This window comes from Haliotis rufescens, unplaced genomic scaffold, assembly GCF_023055435.1.
Source record: "Haliotis rufescens isolate VD_foot unplaced genomic scaffold, xgHalRufe1.0.p SCAF_14, whole genome shotgun sequence".
Classification (NCBI taxonomy): domain Eukaryota; kingdom Metazoa; phylum Mollusca; class Gastropoda; order Lepetellida; family Haliotidae; genus Haliotis; species Haliotis rufescens.
In genome coordinates, this window is record NW_025963824.1 from 29220007 (window position 1) to 29244331 (window position 24325).

The following is a 24325-nucleotide window of genomic DNA, read 5'->3' on the forward strand; positions in this document are numbered from 1 at the left end:
ACATAGGCATAGTTTCCTACGTGATGTCGACAACGTTGCTGTATTCATAGGCGGATACAGCTTTTTTGAAAAGATACGAATATCAGAAACCTCCGAAAACAATAGATGATGTCACAGGAGGGGTCTAAAGTCCAAGGGTATTATGACATGGGTAATCCCCGTAACAGTGGGATTCCCGAGATTATATATAGACGATGACCACGCGAGCAATATGATATTGTTCAGACAGAGTGGAAGGTCAATGCGGTCGGGTAGCTTAGTGGTGAAAGCGTTCGCTAGTCACGCCGAAGACCCGGGTTCGATTCCCGACATTGGTACAATGTGTGAAGCCCTTTTCTGGTGTCCCCCGCCGTGATTATTACTGGAATATTGCTAAAAGCGGCGTAAAACCATACTCACTCAGTCACTCAAAATTGACAGTCAACTGGTACTTACAGCAATATTGCTCCAGGATGTCAATTTGTTTATGTAAACAAAATACAGTATCTGATATTGATATGATATCGTCTACAAAAACAAAACAAAAATCTGAGTGATATCTGGATGAAGCTGAATTCAGTATTCACATGAACTGTTTCTTTCTTTCGCTAATTCATCTATAAACATTGAGAATAAAAAAGGACTGAGAGCGCATCCCCGTCGAACACCATTGTCACAATCAATCAGCTGTGAATAAAAATGATTAATTTTAGCACAAGCAGATACGTGGTTGTAGATTGATTGGATGGATTTATATATTTTTGGAGAAATACCTCTTTGCTATAATATTGACCAAAGTTTTCATCTATTAGTTAGATATACTTTCCCTTTTCTTTTTGATAAATAACGTTCTAATATTGATTGCAGAATAAAAACAGTATCAATAGGGGGAATATCCGACGGAAACCTGCTTAAGATTCAACAATCCTATTGTATGCGGCAGTCCAGAAAGACCATCTTCTGTTCAATATAGAATATTTATACATTTTACTAAATATACTCAAAATAGTTACGCCTCTATAGTTATTTGGCGAGTGAACATCACATTTTTTTTGTAAACAAAGGAACAATTACCCCTACAGTCCAAGATTTAGGAAAATGGTCAAATAAAGTATTAGTTTGTTGTTTAACGCCGCACTCATCAGTATTCCAGCTGTATGACGGCGGTCTGTAAATAATCGAGTCTGGACCCAGACATCCAGTGATTGACATCATGAACATCGATCCACGCAATTGGGATACGATGACATGCATCGACCAAGTCAGCGAGCCTGACCACCCGATCCCGTTAGTCGCCTCTTACGACAAGCATTGTCGCCTTTTACGGCAAGCATGGGTTGCTGAAGACCTATTCTACCCCGGATCTTCACGGGTCAAAACAAAGTATTAAAAAATTATACGTATTAAAACATCAACATCAACAAGTAAGGTAATAATATGACATGCGCACCCTCAAACAATTCGGCAATCACCCCGAGACGATTCCTCGGCTAAATGTTATCTATGAAATATTTTCATCAGAGACGAGCATTTAACCAACTAATCATAACTTGTTGAAATGAAAATATTTTGATAGTCTTTGATTTAATTAAAGGAACATATTTAATGTGAGTACAGTTTGCTTGTTTAACTGGGTTGTAGTCAAAACGGCCTCATGTAAAACGGGCCATAAAAAGTCAATACTGACCCCAAAAAAGTCAAAACGGCCACAAAAAAATGTCAAAACGGCCCCAAACCCATAGTCAAAAAGTCGGCTGCAAGTGCGGTTCCAAATTAAATTTAGCGCGGTTAAATCTACATGTAACCTAGATCTGCATTGAAAACACAGTTATCCTAAATGAACTCAAAGTCAGTTCTTAATTAATTAAATATACTTGCAATTGTTATGAAGTATTTGAGCATGACACGGTTAATATAGAACCTTGCATGTGATCAAGCATATCGAGCTCCCCGCCACAAAAGATCTTTCCCAGGGTGCCGTTGTACAAAAACAACTTATCGCTACGATCGTCGTAAGTCTATGATAAGGTATGGGAGTTACGAACACCTTAGCGCTAAGATCGCTTTGTACAACCACACCCTGAACTCTACAGTACAATATGGGTTGCACACGCTGGCGTGGAGTTTGTTGGCGTAATGAGACAAGGGAGATAATCGGCTTTACTCTTTGTTTGCGGAGGTAATAAAAGTGTAAACTTCCGGTGGCGGTATGTGTTGATTTGTTTTGGGTATCAGTTGAATAGAAAGGTTACAGAAGAAAGGTGGGTTATAAAAGACATTTTTGTGCAATGATCTACTGAGTGCAGTTTAAATGTTTCAGTTTCTGATTTACTTTGCACTGATTTTGTTGTTGTTTTGGCAAAAAAACTGGTCGATTTCTCTCTTCAGTCGAGACGAGACTAACTATCTAAAGAATCTCTATCGAACCATTCAATTTTGTTGCACATGTTAATCATTTGAACAGAAATATGCAATGGAATGTCTTTTCCATTCTTAATATGGGACAAAAACAATTGTTTTCTTTGACACTTTGACTTCATTCTTTTTCGTGAAATTGATATCAAAATCTAAACATTAACATGATTAATGGAAAATTACATTTGGTGCTTGACTTACATGATGTATGCTCACAAACCTTCATCAGTCACCACCATACTGGATTGTTGTTTCTAGCCTAGATGCTTCAAATATATATTTAAGAGAAATCTGGACTTTGTTTTCAGATAACAACCATGGCAGCAACCCGAGAGAAAAGGAGCAATGCTGGTGCTAAGATGGCTCGTCTCCTTGATGACGAGGAGGAAGATGACTTCTATAAGACAACATATGGGGGCTTTACAGAGGTGAGACTGCTTGCTGTCCTCAACAGAATTTGTCAGTAATTCTTGTCCCCTAAGATACATCTTCATTTATCAATCAGTATTCCAGCTTTATCACAGCTGCCTGTGAATGGTGAAGTCTGGTCCAGAAAAAAGAAGTGACATTAATGACGTGCAATGATTTAGGCACAGTAAACTGAGTGTAATATATCTCCATATCACCCTCGATTTGTTTTTAGCTCGATTCATAAAAAATGACGCGACCAGTAGCTGTCCAATACAAAATTCTGTGATCAGAGATGCGAGCGATGGTGGTGGCAGGGCTTTATTTCTTATATGAGATATCAACATTATGTACAGTCTCTTTAAAGATGCTGATAAAATGTACAAGCTTTTAAAATATTTTCCCAAATTTTGATAATGATGGCATCCTGAATAGATTCCGACCTCGGAAATGTCGAACAAGTCCATTCTACGAACTTGTTGGTTCAGTTTGGTATTTCCTGCATATTCCCACAATCCTCACATTGATTATCTGTACCTTTTCTTCTGATACCTATTGTCATATCTCTCCAACCTTTGGATGTGATCATTTATCTGCGTAGCCCAGCTACATCTATGGTAACAACTTACTAGACACTTCCCTCTAAAATATAACGTTCTTCAATATATGATGCCATCAAGTTGCAAGAGCATATTCAAACATCCAAAAAAGACGTCATGATAGAGAAATGTTTTATCGTGAATTTAACCACGCTTTGTTCTTCAGTGTTCTTTGTGATTTATCATGGAGCAATCCTATATTTGGTAATAAAGGAATTATTACGCTCACATTTGTGCCATACTGATTTTACAAAACATGTGTAACCTTCGCTCGTGAAATACAAAAATTCTGACCCTCGTTATGTAAAGTCTGTATGACAGTATGTGATGATCATCTCTATATGTTTCCTTTGTGTTTCAGGAAGTTGAAGACAATGATTACCAGTCTGAGAATTCTGAATCGGAGGCAACAGACTCTGACATAGACATTGATGAAGATGACGAAGCCCGCAGCGATTTGGACGATGATGAACCTCTGCGTAAGAAGAGGGGCGTGGATACCAAAGCTTATAAGGTAAGGAGACAGTCTGCAAACAGGCTTGTTAACAGCAAGTCCATTGATATGCTGAGGGCCTGGGATTTAAACAAAATAATAATCTGTTGAAATCCTTGAAAAAAATACTTCTCCTGAGGTTTTTAAAAAAAAAATGTTTTATGTAAAAACAAATTATATGGCTGCTCCATTTCAGTACTGTACTGAAGCATGTCATCGATCCCAATTGGGTGGATCGATGCACATGATATCAATTACTGAATTGTCTCGCCCAGACTCGATTATTTCCAGACCACCGTCATATAGCTGGAATATTGCTGAGTGCGGTGTTAAACAACAAACCAACCAACTCCAGACCATATCTATGACATAATCAAAACCAATTTGAATTATGAGGGTTCTAGAGAATTTATATTCAGATGGTGTCCGATGCAGTCAAATTGCAAGGTGTTAATGGAACGGAAAGATATTATTGCAAAGCGCAAAGAAACCAACAAAGAAACCAAACAAATATGAACCTGACTATAAAATACTTTCCCAGCATTTATTTGACAACTTTGTGGTCGTCTACAACTTTGTTTCCTGTATGGTCACAATGCACCAGTAATAGACACATAATGTACAGGATTTATTTGACAACTTTGTGGTCGTCTACAACTTTGTTTCCTGTTTCTATGGTCACAATGCACCAGTAATAGACACATAATGTACAGGATTTATTTGACAACTTTGTGGTCGTCTACAACTTTGTTTCCTGTTTCTATGGTCACAATGCACCAGTAATAGACACATTATGTACAGGATGCTGGTCACGAATAGTTAAGCTTTTTCGATCACAGGGAACAGTTGCTAATTTTTCATTTCAATTTCATCATTTCAATTTGACTTTTGACTTTCCATGCTTTTGTAAACTTTGGCATCAAGATGAAAATATACATGATTTTGAAAAACACAATGTACCAATACTTTCCAAACATATTGTGATACGTATTCATTAGTTCTTCATATTGGGGTATGTCAGTAATACTGCACATCTCTAGGCCTTTCAGGGGAAGAATCCCCATACAGCATAGACAATAGATGCCTTCACTTGAGACTGTCTTGAATTTAAAGGGCAAGTTCACACGGAAATGAACCTATTTTTCTTGTACTTTTTCCACATTAAAAGTGTTAACCTAGAAGTGTCATAGACAAAAATATAAAAATATCACAATTAATTAACATATTTTTCGCATTAAAACGATTTATATTTTTCACATTTACCAAGTGTTCTATTTCCAGAACAAAAACACCATGGCTTATGCCCCTTGCAATATGACGTCATTGGTGCCAATTGATAAACATTATGACGTCATCATGCTTTGTTAGAGCCGCTTCACGTGGTGTAGGTACAGGTGTGTGATTCTAGCGTCTCAGATGCCAGCCAGCATAGTGTTATGCTGAGTCACCACTGCGCCGGAGTGTGTCGTAGGCCATGTTGTTTTACCGCAAACTGGTACTTGATATCTTTTGCGTTGAGAATAGACAGGGACCCAGTTGAATTGGCACCAATTACGTCATAATCTAAGGGGGATAACTCAGGCCTGTTTAGCTCGAAAAATGAAGGCCTCATAACGGCATATCATTTTCACACTATTGTGAGCTTCCTACTTTCACTGTGAAAAAAATGAGTGTATATTTTCAAACACAGATACTAATTAATTCTAAAATTGCGTTTTGTTTAGAAAAAGAAAGAAAGAGATTTTTGCGTGTACACTTCCCCTTTAACCTTGCCCTACTCATCTGATTAGTAAGGGCATGGTGTATTATCGGTATATCGATATATTGAGGAGGTTCATTCTTTCCCCGATACGTATCACAATATAATTTTTTCATGCTTGATATATTGGGTGACTTCAATTTGGGAGTTTTATGATGTTTTTAATAGGGCTGCAACGAATACACTATGAGGTGAATACAATTTGTGTCATGAATATAGGGTAACGAATACGAATACTAATTCACGAATACAATAACAAGTCAGCAGTTGATGTTTCATCTGTCATATTCAGCATGTTCAGTGAGGCAACAACAACATAAATTATTTGACATGGTTTGTTAATTTTTAATATATTATTAAATATATTATTCATTTATATACTACATTTATCCAGGTACTAGTATCTGCTCAAATGCAACAATGACCAGTGACCACAATACTGTCAAATTAAATAGTATAAGAGTGTTGTCTTATGAAGGAATCTATGCATCAAATATGTTCTTATGGGTATTTTTTTTATGTAGATGCATATGCTTGCATATTCATAAATATTCGATTCTAGTGGCCAAGCAACATTAGTGACATTGTACAGTGCAGTAATGCAACACAAGCCCCATCCATTCTATTATCAGGAAACGTTAGTCCATCTGGTATAAAGGAGAGTGCGTGCTTCGTAGCCAATCATGTTCAACATAACCACTTGTAAGTTGTATCAACATGAAGAATGTATGGCACTTTCCTCTCTTCAGGAGCCTGTGAAGAAAGACGCCTCGGAGAGGAAACCGGCAGAGAGAAAGAAACACAAGGCCAAGTCTGAGATTTCTTCTGTCCAGATCTACTCCTCAAACGGTAGACTTCTCCTGATAATGCTCAAACAGTGTGTGTTTGGTTTGTTGCCACACTCAGTAATATTTTACTTATATTATTATATGAAGGTAGTCTGTTAGTAATACATTCGGGGGCTCATCTATTAATACCATATTCGACGTAATAAGCACCCTGCTCTAATAAGCGCCCACGGCGAGTTTTGCTAATATATTGGCTAGTGAACAATCTCAATTAGCACCCCTTCCAATTGATTAATGTACACAAGACTTATTTATTTGTGTATAATATGCACTCGTATGTTATATGCACCCTTAATTATGGGCAATTAAATCCTGGAAAAATATATCTGTCGTATATAAACATTTCAGGCTGTCAGCATAAACCACGAAATTTACGATCTTTCAACTCAAAATAATATTCTAATAAGAGCCTCCTTTTTTTATTTTTTAGAGCGCCCTGGGCGCTTATTACGTCGAATACGGTATGCACAGTCTAGTTTCTAAAACAGTTTATGTCCTAAGTGGAATAGTTTTTGCATCATGAACTTTATCAAAGGGACAGGGAAAAATTATTTCTCTTGGTAGTTATTTCTCTTTATTACAAAAATGATTTTTCATCAATCATGAACAAACAAAGTTCCTCTAAATTCGCAAGCCTTTTACACAGAAACCGTACATGTCAGTTCATGAATCTATCGATAGCTAACATATAATAATGGCTGCCGATAACCCAACAGAACTTTCTATGTTCAATATCAGAACATTTTCAGAGTATTTTTGCGACAACTCTTTACATAGTAGACCTTATCCGTAAATGGTTTGATGATGAGACGACAACATTTTATGAAAGCATATCATTTGCACACATGACAATGTGTATGTAGCTTTTTGTAACATGTTCAGTAATTTTCTTTGTTGAAACAAACGATAATAAAAGTATAAATGAAAACGTAAACAAAATGTAAGAAACATTAGCTTTGTTCCTTACAAACCTTTTTATGACAGATAGACATCACCATTAGCGTCAACCACCGTCTGAACGTCCATTTGAAATGCTGCATGACCCGGTTTGTTAGTGCTGGAAATGTCTTTCTGGGGATGCTTCGAAAATTCATAAGAATTGGGGTTGGACGTAGTGACCCACTATGCGCCTATTTCGGAGGGGGGTTTGGTGAAAATCCGAGAGAATGAACCAGTAGATGATCCAGTTAGCCTTCAGAGGATGGTTTGATTTGATCTAATGTTAAGATTTGGCAGGTAGGGGGTTGAAATTTCTTTCCGTTTCTTCCCAAATTGAGGTCGATAATGTAGGGTGTGAGTTTGCCACTAGCATCCACGGTGAGTTGACAAAACCAGACACATTGCTACCGGTTTTGTCAGTTACTTTTGCAAATCTGCCTGTCACATTTTAGCCAAAACAAACAGGAATTCCATAACCGGATGTATATATGTCTTCATAGATTTATCTAGGATTCAAAACCATGTGCCATTATTATTTTTTTAAGTTGTTATTTTCCTAAATTCAGAGGTATTTCAACATTAAATGTTAACAATTCATTCAATGCAATAATGTTAAACAAAGCCTAAAATCCTCTTCCTCAATATTGGTGCTGTTTATCAATGAAATAGCATCAGGTAAGTATAAAAACATTGCATTTAATCAGAAATGCTCATTATCAGGGAAAACGGCCTCCGTGGTCTAGTGGTAGAGCGTCCGCCCAGAGAGCGGAAGGTCCGGGGTTCTATCCCCGGCCGCATCATACCAAAAGACGTTAAAAGATGGTACTTGTTGTTACCCTGTCTGGCGATCGGCATTAAGGGGCTAAAACAAGGACTGGTCGGCTCAGAGTCAGTATACTGTGTCTGAGAGGGGTATTCATGTTAAACTGCGGCATGGTATCTCAGTGAGCTAGCACTATAAATCGGCATCAGTCCGGACTAGTACAAGCAGCCACACTAACACACACATGTACATGCACGTCGCTATATAAGTGCAATGATCTTGGACGCGACGTTAAACCCCATTTCACCTCACCTCATTTTCAGGGTTCGTACTGGCTTAGAAAATCCTTGAATTTTTAAGTCCCTATTGAAAAGCCTGGAGTTTTTTTGTCAGCCTTGAAGAGCCTTAAGAATCAACAAAATAGCTTGATAAACCTTGAATTACCGTGTTTGACATAATAAGCGCCAAGGGCGCTCTCAAAATTACAAATAGGGGGCTCTCATTAGAATATTATATTGGTGAAAAAAAACAGAGTTGAAAGATACATTTAGTGGTGTGTGCTGACAGCCTGAAATGTTTATATACAGCAGATATATTTTTCCAGAATTTAATTGCCCATAATTATGGTTTCATGAGTGCGTATTATACGCAAAAAAATAAATCTTGTGTACATTGATTAATCGGAAGGGTGCTAATTGGGTTGGGTCACTAGCCGATATATACTGAACAGCATTGAAAACGCACCACCATGAAAATGGATGTATTTTTATCCGGGCTTAAGTCATATGAAAATATATGAGTGAATGAGTAATATACAACGTTCTGGACGAAGCATGAAAAGGAACAGCTCGTCAAAACACATTCCTAAATTTTTTGTGAGCGAAATTGCGTGCACATCATGGAAAATGTGTTTTGTTTCACGGGAAGCATGCAGAATAGGGCTATAAAAGACAGACTTTTAAAAGCCACATCACTTGTTGCTGCAGACGTAAAGGGTACTGACACAAGAAATGCCAAGATTAACAGCAAAGGAACGTTGGTACGTCATGTAGAGTCGTTGCACAGCGGTTTCAATGCCATCATTCAACAGTCCTCAGGCTATTGAGCAGACAAGAACCACCAGAGATCGACCACGCCCGGGTCAACGTCGTGTAACTACACCACGTCAGGATCGCCATATTGTTCGTCGGCATCTTCATGATCGTACACTTCCGGCTACCAGGACTGCAGCAACCATACAAGGCCGACGGAATTGATCAGTGAGACACCGTATGTCGACGTCTCGGCTCAGCAGGGCTACGTGTTTGACGTCCATATGTTGGACCCATACTCACTGATTGACATCGAAATGAACGTCTGTGTTGGGCCAAAAGGCATCGTCATTGGAGATTGCGGCAGTGGCATGGTGTGCTGTTTTCTGATGAGTCCCGTTTTCATTTACGGAATGCTTACGGTCGACTGTAAGTGTGTGGCGTCGATGTGGAGAACGTTACCACAATGACTGCGTTGTACAGACAGATCGATGTGGGGGAGGGAGTGTCATGGTGTGGGGCGGCATCAGTCATAACCATCGAACAGTGCTCCATGTTTGTCGTGGAAGAGTTAATGCCCTTTACTACAGGAATACCATATTGGCAAATCACGTCATCCCATTGTTTCATCAGCACCAGGATATGCACACCTTCCAGCAAGATAATGCAAGAGCGCACACAGCACGTGTTTCAACACAGTACCTAGCGAACAATAATGTGCCTCTGCTTCCATGGCCAGCCCTGTCACCCGATCTATCGCCAATTGAACATCTATGGGATTACCTGGGTCAACGCCGCTCACGTCGTCCGCAAGTACAGAACCTGAGAGAACTTGAAGATACACTACGTCAAGAGTGGAATGCCCCAGAACACTATTCGCAGACTTATTCGATCAATGAGAAGACGTTGCATGGCCTGTGTTGCTGTCAATGGCGGACATTCCAGATATGGACATTTCATATTAACCCTGTGTCTTCCTTACACTGATGACGTAATTGTAATTACAGTGTGGTATTCCTGTTTCCTTTGTCGTCTTTCTTTATAATCCGTCTATGTCTGTTCTAATCAAAATCGGTCATTGCTCAAGTTGTTTTTGTAATATTTCAAGATTTATTGCTGGTGTGTTTTCAATGCTGTTCAGTATATGAGGAAATATCGCTGTGGTCGCTTATTACAGCGGGGCGCCTATTAAGTCGAATACGGTACTCTTTAAGCTCTCATGATACAGTGGGGTAGCCTAGCGGTTAAAGTGGTCACTCATAATACCAAAGACCTGGGTTTGATTCGCCACATAGTGTGATTAAGGCCATTTCTGGTGTACCTGGCCAAGATATGGCTGGGATAGTGTTGAAATCTTACTCAGTCACCCAAGCCGTGACACGGGGATTAATCTAGGATTCCAAACTACATTGGGATACTGTAATTATTTTGTTGAAAATTTGTATTTTTAATTGTTCTTTTGTCTTCTTACATTCAGAGGTCTTTTAAAATTGTATTTTAACATTACATTCAATGCAATAATGTAAATCTAAACGTTACGGCCTCTTTTTCCTTATTGGCCCTCTACCAGTGAAATAAATACTAGTGACGGCTACAACACCATGACATCAGTTGTAGTGAGTGAGTCTGGTTTTACGCCGCTTTTAGCAATATTCCAGCAATGTCACGGCAGGGGACACCAGAAATGGGCTTCACACTTTGTACCCATGTGGGGAATCAAACCCGGGCCTTCGGCGTGACGAGCGAACGCTTTAACCACTAGACTACCTGACCGCCCCTCATCAGTTATAACTACGCAGTGTATGTACAGGATTTTGGAACCTCTTAATTTGGGAATTTTTACTGACATTTGCTGCAGATTTTGGGCCGAACTTTGGCCTCTGAGCAGGTCGAGATATATATTCAGCTGCAGCTTGAAAACCACGTATTAAAACTATGAGCCTAAATATTTGTTTAATAAAATTTTCTTGCAACAATGTATTTTTTGTGGCGGACGATTTCATATATTTTTCAAAAGTCTAAAGTATCGTTGTTATTTTTTTTAGCATTGTCTGGGATACGTTTTTCAGTACAGGCAGCCACCAGAATATCAGGGTTTATTTAAGGGTTTTGTTATATGTTATCAGTATAAGGACTAACTATGTTAGTTTCTACCCCTGAATATCCAATGAAATCTGATGGAACCACGGACTTGTGTCTATTGTAGAGAGGAAGTCGCTGCGCCATTCGACTGCTGTCAAGTCCCAGGCGACCGCCAAGCGAGAGCAAGAGCGGGAGCAGAAGAACAAGATGATGAAGGAGATTGCCGCCAAGAAGAATGTGACGTCCGTCAGGCGCCTCACACAGGACGAACTTCTGGCTGAGGCCAAGATCACAGAACAGCTGAACCTCAAGAGCCTGGGTGAGTTGCTGTCTGTCTGTCCAACTGTCTGTGTGTGTGTGTGTGTGTGTGTCTGTCTGTCTGTCTGTCAAAAGGTTGCCTTGCAACTCAATGTAATAACTGCTTTACTTGGTGCCTTTGACTCAGAGCCTGGGTGAGTTGTGTCTGTTGGCCATATTTACAATACAAATAAACTGCCTATCCGTCCGTCCGTGTCTGTCCATCCATCTGTCAAAAGGTTGCCTTGCAACTCAATGTAATAACCACTTGACTTGTTGCCTTTTACTCAAATTTCAACTTTTCTCTCACCTCTCCTAATGTTAGTGTTCTGTAGCCAAAGTAATGCTTGGAGCCAATGTAAGGTTTGAAGCTATGGTAAGGTTTGAAGCTATGGTAAGATTTGGAGACAACAGCTGAAAATTAAATTAGGATATTTTGTTTTGTTCGTTTCATTTTTGTTTATCTTGAGTCTTGAATAGGAAAAAACCTTGATTGATATTGCGGTACGATGACGCAGAATAAACAAAGTCACTAAACCTGTCTCCTAGTCAAGCCCATGCTGCTTGAGACCTGGAATCTCCAAAAAGTCATGTTCTTGATGATGGCTAACTGCTAAACAAACTTTGGATTAACATTGCACTTAAGACCGTAGGCGTTCCGCATCATCAGTGATATGCCAGAGTCTCATGAATGGCCCCTAGTGTTTGTTCTGATCGGGTGGTCAGGCTCGCTGACTTGGTTCATGCATGTCATCGATCCCAATTGCGTGGATCAATGCTCATGATATCAATCACTGTATTGTCTGGTCCAGACTCAATTATTTACAGACCACCGCCTCCGTGGTCTTGTGGTAGAGCACCCGGGGTTCGATTCCTGGCCGCGTCATACCAAAAGACGTTAAAAGATGGTACTTGTTGTTACCCTGTCTGGCGCACGGCATTAAGGGGCTAAAACAAGGACTTGGTCGGCTCGGAGTCAGTATACTGTGTCTGAGTGGGGTATTCATGTTAAACTGCGGCATGGTATCTCAGTGTGCTAGCACTATAAATCGGCATCAGTCCAGACTAGTACAAGCAGACACACACACACACACACACACACACACACACACACACGCATGCACGTCACTATATAAGTGCAATAATCTTGGACGCGACGTTAAACCCAATTTCACCTCACCTCACCTATTTACAGACCACCATCATATAGCTGGAATATTGCTGAGTGTGGCGTTAAACAACAAACCAACCAACCAAATCTTATCTGACGCTGACCAATAGCACTGTGTTGCGTCATGTAGGGTAAAACATGGGTTTCTCAACGGCTGTTGTCAGCGGTGATAAAAAACATTTGGTTGAAAAGGGAAGCAATGGGTCATTCTGGTACCTGAAACACAAGTATTATTTTTGTTTCCCAGCACTTTTGCTTTTATTTGCACTTTTGAATGAATGTTCCCTCAGTTTTGTTCATTCCCCGTCTTATTAGCCAAGGAACTGTATCTCCATACTACCGTGATTAACACCCTGGACTCAGCAATAGCTTCAGTATCATCTGTTATGTTGACAGAAACCTACGAACGTCTGGAATCCGAGAAGAAGAAAGTGCGGGTTACGAAGCAGGCGTACCGAGGTCCGATCATCCGCTACCAGTCACTAGCCATGCCTGTTGTGGAGGAGGTCGTCACGGAGCCGGACATCAATGTTGATGAAGACAGGTGGGATACTCAAGGTCATACGTGTTTCAAGGTCACTGGGGTCATGGGTGGCCCAGTCGTCTAAGGCGCTGTGATTCGCTGTGCAGAGTTGTATCCCTTTGGCACGCCAGAAACCTATGATTGTGGATTGGAATCCCGGTTCATCCGAATTATGTTTCTAGGTTTGTCAGCACCATACCCGTGCTCGTTGGTTTACCCGAAGTGGTAAACATGTGAGTCCTGCATAACTTCAGGCTTTTCTCCCACATTAAGCTGACACGATGTGATATAACTGGAATACTTTTAAAAGTGGCGTTAAACCCAACTCACTCACTCACTCACTTCAAGGTCAATGGGCCTTTTTGTTAAAACATTTGACCATGATAGGAGATGATTGTGTGAAAAGGCTGTGTCATTCATTGCCAGGCCTGGAGGGCATCGGCGCCTTAATTTGCCATGCTGACTTGTTTCCCTTAGGTATGTCAGAAACCAATGATCATGGGTGACAATCATGGTTAGACCTGTTTATCACTACGGGCTTTCCTGCCAAATCAAGGTGTCATGCTGTGCTATGACTTTGTTTGTTCAACGCTGCGCTATATTCCAGCTATATTTAAGAAAAAGTACAACATTATGGATAACAACTTCTGGATTATTGCATATAGCGATGTTTTGACAACAACCTGTATTCTAGTTTTCATCTATTACCTGTTGATGTCAATGTTAATCTGCTGCTTATTACAGCATGCCATGCATATATACCTCTCTTCACATGGTTGTGGGGCTGTCGGGTAGCCTAGTGGTTAAAGTGTTAGGTCGTCACGCCGAAGACCTGGGTTCGATTCCCGACATGGGTACAATGTGTGAAGCCCATTTCTGGTGTCCCCCGCCGTGATATTGCTTGAATATTGCTTTAAGCGGCGTAAAAACCAAACTCACTCACTCACTCACATAAACTTCTAGAATGCCATTCAAACTGTTAACTTCCTTTTGCTGATCTTACTAGACCAAATAGGATTTTCTTGATTCGGGCTGAGGACGAGGGGCTAAAATCGCAGACTGGTGTGTGACTACAAATGTATAACCTTCATTATGAGCTAGGTTTGTCAAACTTCTAGACTAGAGGTAGACCTACATGCTGTGCAGAGTTGTGTCCCTTGCCTATTCCAGGATATGCTGATCATGGATTCATTTTCCACTAGGGGTGTCATGATAAATCAAAATTGCGATATTGCTATTAGTAAACACTTAAAGTCAATAAATCGATCGTTAAATCAGTTAGGAATATTGATAGTTTCGATTGTATTTACCATATCTTGGATTGAGGCACCGAAACATGCTCGCAGTAAAAATAATAATGTTGAAATTTCTTTTTCTTAAATTATTAGGGTAAAAAAAAAAATCAGTCATATCTCAAACTTTAATTTATTGTTATGGTTATCAGATTCAAAGGAAACTTCAGTTCCAAAGTTTTAATTCAACACTAAAATCCATCTAAAGTGATACACTGAAAACTATCGATATTTATCGCAATAGTTGCTTGCAATATCAACAGTGATCAATAGTTATCGCAACAGTTTCTTTCAATATCAAGAGTTATTGCAAAAGTGATTTCAAGACGAATAGTCACCCCTATTTTCCACATTCTCCCTGATTATGATCCTTGAGTTGTCAGTACCATAGCCAGCAGACCATGCTTGCCATAAAAGGTGACTATGCTTGTCATAAGAGGCGACCAACGGGATCGGATGGTCAGACTCGCTGACTTGGTTCATGCATGTCATCGATCCCAATTGTGTGGATCGATGTTCATGATATTAATCACTGGATTGTCTGGCCCATCCTCGATTATTTACAGACCGGCGTCATATAGCTGGAATATTGCTGAGTGCGGCGTTAATCAACAAACCATCCCAACCAGTACCATACCCAGACCATTGGTTTTAGTTTTACCAAAATAGTTCTGCATAAAACTGCCTTTGAGGTTTCCTGCCACATTAAGCTGACATGTGGAATACTTGACAACCTGCTCACTCTCAATATTCTGTCTTCAGTTCGGATGCTCACAGGAAGACGGATGTTGTTAGGACAGGGGAGCGATGTGAACGGACATTTATTACGTTCACAGATGAAGGCACATACAAGGATGTTTTCCCCCAGAAGAGGTCAAGGCCACCTGCCAAACAGCTCTGTCCAATCACACGCCAGCCTGCTAAGTATTATGATCCAATCACACAGACCCCCTACTCTACACTCCAGGCATTCCGGTGTATACGAGACGCGTATTCCCAGCAGTTGGAGGGACAGAGAGCTCTTCAACAGAAGAAGAGAGAAAAGACCCCCGTGCCATCAACATCGCAGACAGTGACCGTGACTTCTTAGTTGTGCGAGTGGGATTGTGCACATCCTCGATTATCCAGGGTAGCCATGGACTCACACACCTCCATTGTTTCATTTAGAGTCTGATTCGAAATGACATACCGTATTCGACGTAATAAGCGCCCGGGGCGCTCTCAAAAGTAGAAATAGGGGGCTCTTATTAGAATAAAATTTTGGTGAGAAAATAATTTGAGTTGAAAGATTGTAAATTTCGTAGATTATGCTGACAGCCTGAAATGATACAAAAGAAAAGTATGTGCGTATCATACATACATGGCAGATATATTTTCCAGAATTTAGTTGCCCATAATTAAGTGCGAATATAACACACGAAAGCGTATTATACACAAACAAATAAGTCTTGTGTACATTGATCAATCGGACGGGGTGCTAATTGGGATTGTTCACTAGCCAATATATGCAAATATCGCCGTGGGCGCTTATTATGTCGAATACGGTAATTAATGCTAAGGTAACGCTCCAATCATGTTACATTGCCTTGTCATTGACAAACAAAGGACTCAACTTGTTGTGTTCCAGTGTTGGAAATATAGAATATTGCCAGGCTGCCATCAGGGCACACAGACTTTAGATGCTGCATGCCCTGTCTAAACTCTTTAGGCCCTTATTTGATAAAGTGCATCTTATTGTGACCAATAGTAAATTTTACTACATACCCTCAGGACCTGTACGAATTTGGGACCCGTGAAGATCCGGGGTAGAATAGGTCCTCAGGAACCCATGCTTGCCGTAAAAGTCGACTATGCTTGTTCTAGGCTCGCTTGTGGTCAGACTTGCTGACTTGATTGATGCATGTCATCGTATCCCAATTGCGTGGATTTATGCTCATGATGTCAATCACTGGACTGTCTTGTCCAGATTTGATTATTTCCAGACCGAACAAGGGAACAGGGCGGTCGGGTAGCCTAGTGGTTAAAGCGTTCGCTCATCACGCAGAAGACCCGGGTTCGATTCCCAACATGGGTACAGTGTGTGAAGCCCATTTCTGGTGTCCCCGGCTGTGATATTGCTGGAATATTGCTAAAAGCAGCGTAAAACCATACTCACTCACTCACTCAAGAGAACCCTGGTGCCCATTGATCAAGATCTAGATCAAGATATTGCTATTAACTCCATATGTGGAGTTATAACATAATTTCAGTGTAACAAATTGACAGTTTGTTGTACATCATAAAATCAATGCATCATATTTTCCCCTACCAGAAGTAATTGTTCAACAGGAAGTTGTCATCACTTGAGTTAGTGTTATTTATGTACTGCATTAGGTACCTCCTGGGTTGGTGAACTGATTTGTCACCTACAATGAAAATAACTGTAAATAAAGTATGTTCTTTTGATAAATAGGTGTTTGTTTTGTGCTGTGGTTCTATTATACTACTCAACATTTGATGTTTGTTTGTTTGTTGTCAGGGTATGAAACTCCCAACATTTTCAACCAGACCACAGGGCTGGCTAGCTGAAATACTTGCCAGCCCTGACCAAAACCTGCCTGCCCACTATAATCATATGTTTCTCAGGAAAATTTAATTAAAACTTTAAATAAAATTCATTGAACATGAAGTAATGCAAGAAAAGAAATAGCAAACACTTTTTAGGTCAGATTTGTATTTAATATCCTAGAATACATCATGTAAATAATTCTTATCATCGGGAAATATTTAGAATATTATGAAATGTAACCCGACCGTCGGGGAGGGGGATTTGAAAATCTGGCAGCCCGAGTTGAAATCAACCCGTCTCGGACGGTCGGGCAGGCAGGTATTTCGAACACTGTTGTTGTTTAACGCTGCACTCAGCAATATTCCAGCTATATGACTGCGGCCTGTAAATATTCAAGTCTGGACCAGACAATCCAGTAAGCCAAAGGTTCGATCCCGGGCGAGTCATACCAAAAGACGTTACGAAAGGGTACTTGTTGTTACCCTGCCTGGAGCTAGGCATTGAGGAGCTAATCAAGGACTGGTGGGCTTGGAGTCTGTATACTCTGTCTGAGGGGTATTGATGTTAAACTTCGGCTTAGTATCTCAGTGGGCTATCCCTATAAATCAGCACTAGTCCAGACTAGTACAAGCAGACGCACCTCATCTTTTCATGACTTGGTGTAACCTTCTCCTGCAGGCTATCATGGCCTGTAGATGGTTGGATCCTGACCTGGCCGCAATGATTGGGTTCAATGACTCTCAATCAGCCTAGTCCCAGAGCTTCACCATCCGATCCTCATAAGTTGCCTCTTACGCATGCATGGGGAGATGTAGATCTATTGTACCCATGATCTTATGGGGTTGTTCAGTCAGTAATTCCAAGTCATTACAAGGGGCACGGGGGTCCAGTCCCCTTAGGCTCTGCAATTCGCTGTGCAGAGTTGTGTACCTAGGGCACACCAGAAACCTATCACTGTAGGTTCAAATCCCGGTTCGCCCCAATTATGTTTCTAGGTTTGTCAGCACCATACCCGTGCTCGTGGGTTTCACCGAAGTGGTAAACGTCTGAGACCTGCATCACTTTGGGCTTTCCTCCCACATTCAGCTGACACGCCGTGATATAACTGGAATACTGTTAAAACCGGCGTTAAATCCAAATCACTCACTCTATGCGATTATGAATCACACGAAAAGGACCCAACATGGGTGTAATCAATTCATAAACATACGCTCGTGAGTCCTCGTATGCTTCTGCCGGAGAGCGGAAGGTTCGGCGTTTGATCCCCGGCCGCGTCATACAAAAAGACGTCAACAGATGATCCTTGATGCTAAACCCCATGTCACCACACACACACACACAGGCGTAGTGCAAGGGGGATCGTAACTCCCATACTTTAAGATAGCCTTGAGACAGTCATAGCGCTAAGGTGATCGTAACTTGCATACTTTAAGATAGACTTACGACAGTCGTAGTGCTAAGGTGATCGTAACTCCAATACCTTAACATGGACTTACGGCAGTCGTAATTGTTTTCCTTTCATGAATATAATTAGGCACTACATCCTTCAAAGGTTTTATCTCTTATGTCTATGATTTGACTAATGTTCATATTTCCATCTTTATTTCTGGAAGCTCAATACGTCAACATTGTTTCTATCTTTACATCCAATAACTAGAGACCAATATTCCTAGGTTACTAGGGGGCACGGGTGGCCCAGTCGTCTAAGGCGCCGCGATTCGCTGTGCAGAGTTGCGTCCCTTGGGCACGCCGGAAACCTATGATTGTGGGTTCGAATCCCGGTTCGCCCCGATTATGTTTCTAGGTTTGTCAGCACCATACCCGTGCTCGTGGGTTTCACCGAAGTGGTAAACGTCTGAGACCTGCATCACTTCGGGCTTTCCTCCCACATTAAGCTGACACGCCGTGATATAACTGGAATAATGTTAAAAGCGGCGTTAAACCCAACTCACTCACTCACTCCTAGGTTACTAGGGACTTCCAGGTTAGTCTAGATCCGTGCAATCTATCCATGGAGGTTCCAGGTTAGTACAGATCCGAGGAATCTATCCATGGAGATTCCATGTTAGACTAGATCCGAGGAATCTATCCATGGGGATTCCTGGTTAGACTAGATCCGAGGAATCTATCTATGGGGATTCCTGGTTAGTACAGAACCGAAGAATCTATTCATGGGGATTCCTGGTTAGTACAGATCCGAAGAATCTATCCATGGGGATTCCTGGTTAGTACAAATCCGAGGAATTTTTCCATGGGGATTCCAGGTTAGTCCAGATCCGAGCAATCTATTCATGGAGATTCCAGGTTAGTACAGATCCGATATTTGCAGTAAGCAGTGACTTGATGGTCTTGGTTCTCATAATATCAGCCACAGAATTATTCTGGTTGCATGTATACAGTTCGGTGGAAAAGAACGAACAAAAATGCAAGAAGAGTAAAATGCTTCACACAAAGGTATAGATTTCGCTTATTCTCGTGTATAGGGTCATAATCATTATTGGCCCGTGAAGATTCCGGGGTAGAATAGGTCTTCAGCCATCCATACTTGCCGTAAAAGGCGACTATGCTTGTCGTGAAAGGCGACTAACGGGATCGGGTGGTCAGGCTCGTTGACTTGGTTGATACTTGTCATCGATCCCAGTTGCGTGGATCGATGCTCATGATGTCAATCACTGTATTGTCAGGTCCAGACTCGATTATTTTACAGACCGACGTCATATTGCTGGAATATTGATGAATGCAGCGTTAAACAACAAACAAACAAACAATAAAAACATAATCATTATTCCGTGGACATTGGAACTGGGATTTCTGAAAACGAGTTCGGTGTTTCCAAATATGTATTCAATATGCCCTTGGCAAATAAATTAGATAAAAATCAGGTCGTAAAGTTCATGAATCGCTCTTATATAGGTACACACAGCCTTTTAGAAATTGTCCCATCTAGGAACTTCTGGAACAACTAAGCCTGCCTTGCTCATCAACAGAACACGGGTACAACACTCTCGTTTCGGAACACACCCATTCTGGACATGGCTCGCTGCTGCCGACTCAGCAATATTCCAGCTATATGACGACTGTCTGTAATTGATTCTGGACCATACAATCTAGTGACTGACATCATGGGTATCGATATACGCAATTAGGATACGATGACATCCATCAAGCAAATCAGCGAGCCCGACGACCGGTTCCCTTCAGTGTCCTCTTATCCTCTTGCTGAAGACCACTCCTATCCTGGCATCTTCATTGGAATATCTTCACTTATAAACCTATTCATTGGGATCGCTATTAATTAAAGACTTCTTTCTATAGGCATTAAAACCTATTGTGAGGTTTTACTTTCCAGTCTCATCCAAATCTCATAAACAGGGACGTTGTAATGTCCCTGGGATTTTATATGATGTCCTGGGTATTTTATTAATATAACCGTTCAGATTGTAACATGTAATGAAATGTAAAATCAAATGACGAATGTTTTCATTATATTCCCGAGGATCGAACTCGCAACCTTCGTATCTGTAGCCCAGTGAGTGTACCACGAGGCTACAAAGGTGTTGATAAGCCTCACTGGTTTTAGAATGTCCTTTTCAAGATCCGTACGCCAGCAACAGATATTTTACGCGTGTTTCCTAAGGTTCATGGAAAGTGTGTTCGAAACATAAAAATGTTGATAAATGTTGTTTTAAGTTTCTTTTTTCGGTTTATATGTATGGAAAAACACTTTCCCTCGGTTTTGGTAGACAGAGCATGCCCTGGGGGTCGGGAAAAACCGCGGGGGCTTCGCCCCCTTGGTTTTTCCCTCTCCCCAGGGCATGCTCTGTCTACCAAAACCTCGTGAGCGTGTTTTCTCTAATACGTAATGTGATGAAGGACGATCACATACCCTGATAACTGTCGTTAGGGATAGTGGTGTGGAAAACGGTATACTAAAAATGTTTTATCATGGTTGAACTTTGTTCTTTTCTTAGATTGCAAAATCCAACAATTCCTTCCATGGTTGTATTTAAGGATTACGGTTATAACTTTGTTATTCAGGCTGGAGAGACACTGCATGACCTTTCTGTCTCAAACGTTGGGACGCACACAAATCAAGTATGTTAGGATAAGTGTTCGTTTGACAGTTTGCAAGCTAATTTATCGATTGCTTTAGCCACATTTTCTACCTTTGTTGTTTGTTAGTTTTTTGTTTGTTGTTTGTCGCCGCACTCAGCAATACTCCATCTCTATGAAGGCGGTCTGAACATAACGGTCTGGAAATAATCGAGTCTGGCTCATACAATCCAGTGATTGATATCATGAGCACCGATCCACAATGTCAGCCAACCAGCCCGATCCCGTTAGTCGCCTCTTACGCCAAGCTTGAGTTGCTGAAGATCTATTCTAAACCAGGTATTCTCTACTTGATGTGTGTGTAGTCTTTCGGAAACTACATGAACTAAAGTATGGCAAATCTTATATGACTTTTAGATGTGGAAACTTTTATCCTAGTACCTATTACCCAAACATTGCAATTTCCCCGGGAGCCGTTGTACAAAGCGATCTTAGCGCTAAGGTAACTGTAACTCCCATACCTTAACATAGACTAGTTGTGTTGTACAACGGCACCCTAGAATGTTGCGTATTAATATATGTTACGTCAGAGGGTAAGTGGTGTGTCAGTCAGACTGTGACAGTAGCTAAAATAGTTCCAACAGAAACCTGTTTCTTATACTGGCGTAACTAAATATATAAGCAAAACAATTGCCTACACAAATTGTTTTTACTTGCCTTTCGCGGCAATCCACCTGTCTGTCCGATAGAGTAACTGCCCTTTCTCAAAGGGAAGCTACTCTAACCCGAGTCTATGAAACGTCACGGCCACAGTCAGACGCTGTTGACAGTCGGCCTGTCCTGTCATAACGTTACATGCAGTCAGATGTACGCACAGCGACACAACGAAACAAGGTAACAATTCGAACATATTTCGACCAAATCCAACAGTTTTAATTTGTGCAAAAGGTTCCAAGCCGCAAAAGTCTACAAGAAGCGATATGTAAAGTGATCCCGTGGTCTAGTTATTTCGCAAAATTGTTTCGCAAATTATATCTCCAAAGTTGCTAGAAACTTGTAAAATGCCTTAGCTACGTCACAGATAGACACTGATTTTTAGTATATTAAACTATTCTTTTCATAATGATAGCAACTATCCCAATAGTTTCTCCAGATTCCCGATGTTTAATTCTGACTCGATCGCCGAATGACATGGGCGACGCCATGTTTGTTTATAAACAGTGAAAATAGTCCCCATTTGACCTTTGATATCTGCATCTCTATCCGCATATGACCCCAACGGATATCGTTTTTATCATCGCACTCTCAGTACACACTCGTACGCACATCACAGATACACATCGCACTCCCAGTACAACACTCGTACGCACATCACAGATACACATCGCACTCCGAGTACAACACTCGTACACACATCACACATACACATCGCACTCCCAGTACAACACTCGTACACACATCACACATACACATCGCACTCCCAGTACAACACTCGTACACACATCACACATACACATCGCACTCCCAGTACAACACTCGTACACACATCACACATACACATCGCACTCCCAGTACAACACTCGTACGCACATCACAGATACACATCGCACTCCCAGTACAACACTCGTACACACATCACACATACACATCGCACTCCCAGTACAACACTCGTACGCACATCACAGATACACATCGCACTCCCAGTACAACACTCGTACGCACATCACACATACACATCGCACTCCCAGTACAACACTCGTACACCCATCACACATACACATCGCACTCCCAGTACAACACTCGTACACACATCACACATACACATCGCACTCCCAGTACAACACTCGTACACACATCACACATACACATCGCACTCCCAGTACAACACTCGAACACACATCACAGATACACATCGCACTCCCAGTACAACACTCGTACACACATCACACATACACATCGCACTCCCAGTACACACTCGTACGCCCATCACACATACACATCGCACATACACATCGCACTCCCAGTACAACACTCGTACACACATCACAGATACACATCGCACTCCCAGTACAACACTCGTACGCACATCACAGATACACATCGCACTCCCAGTACAACACTCGTACACCCGTTACACATACACATCGCACATACACATCGCACTCCCAGTACACACTCGTACGCCCATCACACATACACATCGCACATACACATCGCACTCCCAGTACAACACTCGTACACCCGTTACACATACACACCACACAACTCGCACGAATATATGCCAAACAGAGCTTCATGATACGCTGATAATTATAAGGATGTCATTACACTTTCTGTGTAACATATACTTGGCACATAACAGCATGTACCGATGCATAGGGCCCACGCAAAGGTGTACCAGTGTTGGTGTCGGGTTCATTTGGGTCAACGTGGATCTATTTTTAGCATCCGGGTCTCCATGTGTTATATACCTTCCGGGTAGCATACAGACATCACACGCTGAAACCTGATTCCTCTGTCAGATAAAAGACCAGGTGTAATTGTGTATACAGACCCCCTTCTATGTCAGATACAACACTAGGTGGAAATGTATATAAATACCCCTCTGTATGTCAGATACATCAACAGGTGGAAATGTGTATACAGATCCCTTAAGTTGTATGTCAGATACAGCACCAGGTGGAAATATGTATACAGCCCCCTCTGTATGTCAGATACAACACCAGTCGGAAATGTGTATACAGACCTCTCTGTATGTCAGATACAGCACCAGGTTGAAATGTGTATACAGATCCTTCTGTATGTCAGATACAGCACCAGGTGGAAATGTGTATACATATCCCTCTGTATGTCAGATACAGCACCAGGTGGAAATGTGTATACAGACCTCTCTGTATGTCAGATACAGCACCAGGTGGAAATGTGTATACAGACCTCTCTGTATGTCAGATACACCACCAGATGGAAATGTGTACATACAGATCCCTCTGTATGTCAGATACAGCACCAGGTGGAAATGTGTATACAGACCTCTCTGTATGTCAGATACAGCACCAGGTGGAAATGTGTATACAGACCCCTCTGTATGTCAGATACACCACCAGATGGAAATGTGTATACAGATC

General features: G+C 41.2%; 1 protein-coding gene across 1 annotated transcript; it reads left to right on the forward strand.

Annotated features, from left to right (window-relative positions):
• Positions 1-2142: 2142 nt before the first annotated feature.
• LOC124152691 (vacuolar protein sorting-associated protein 72 homolog) lies at positions 2143-15906 on the forward strand. Its single transcript, XM_046525721.2, has 7 exons — positions 2143-2240; positions 2703-2822; positions 3763-3915; positions 6403-6502; positions 11441-11635; positions 13181-13328; positions 15362-15906. The coding sequence occupies exons 2-7, from the start codon at positions 2712-2714 to the stop codon at positions 15687-15689; spliced, it is 1035 nt and encodes a 344-aa protein (XP_046381677.1). The 5' UTR covers positions 2143-2240; positions 2703-2711; the 3' UTR covers positions 15690-15906.
• The last annotated feature ends 8419 nt before the right edge of the window (positions 15907-24325 follow it).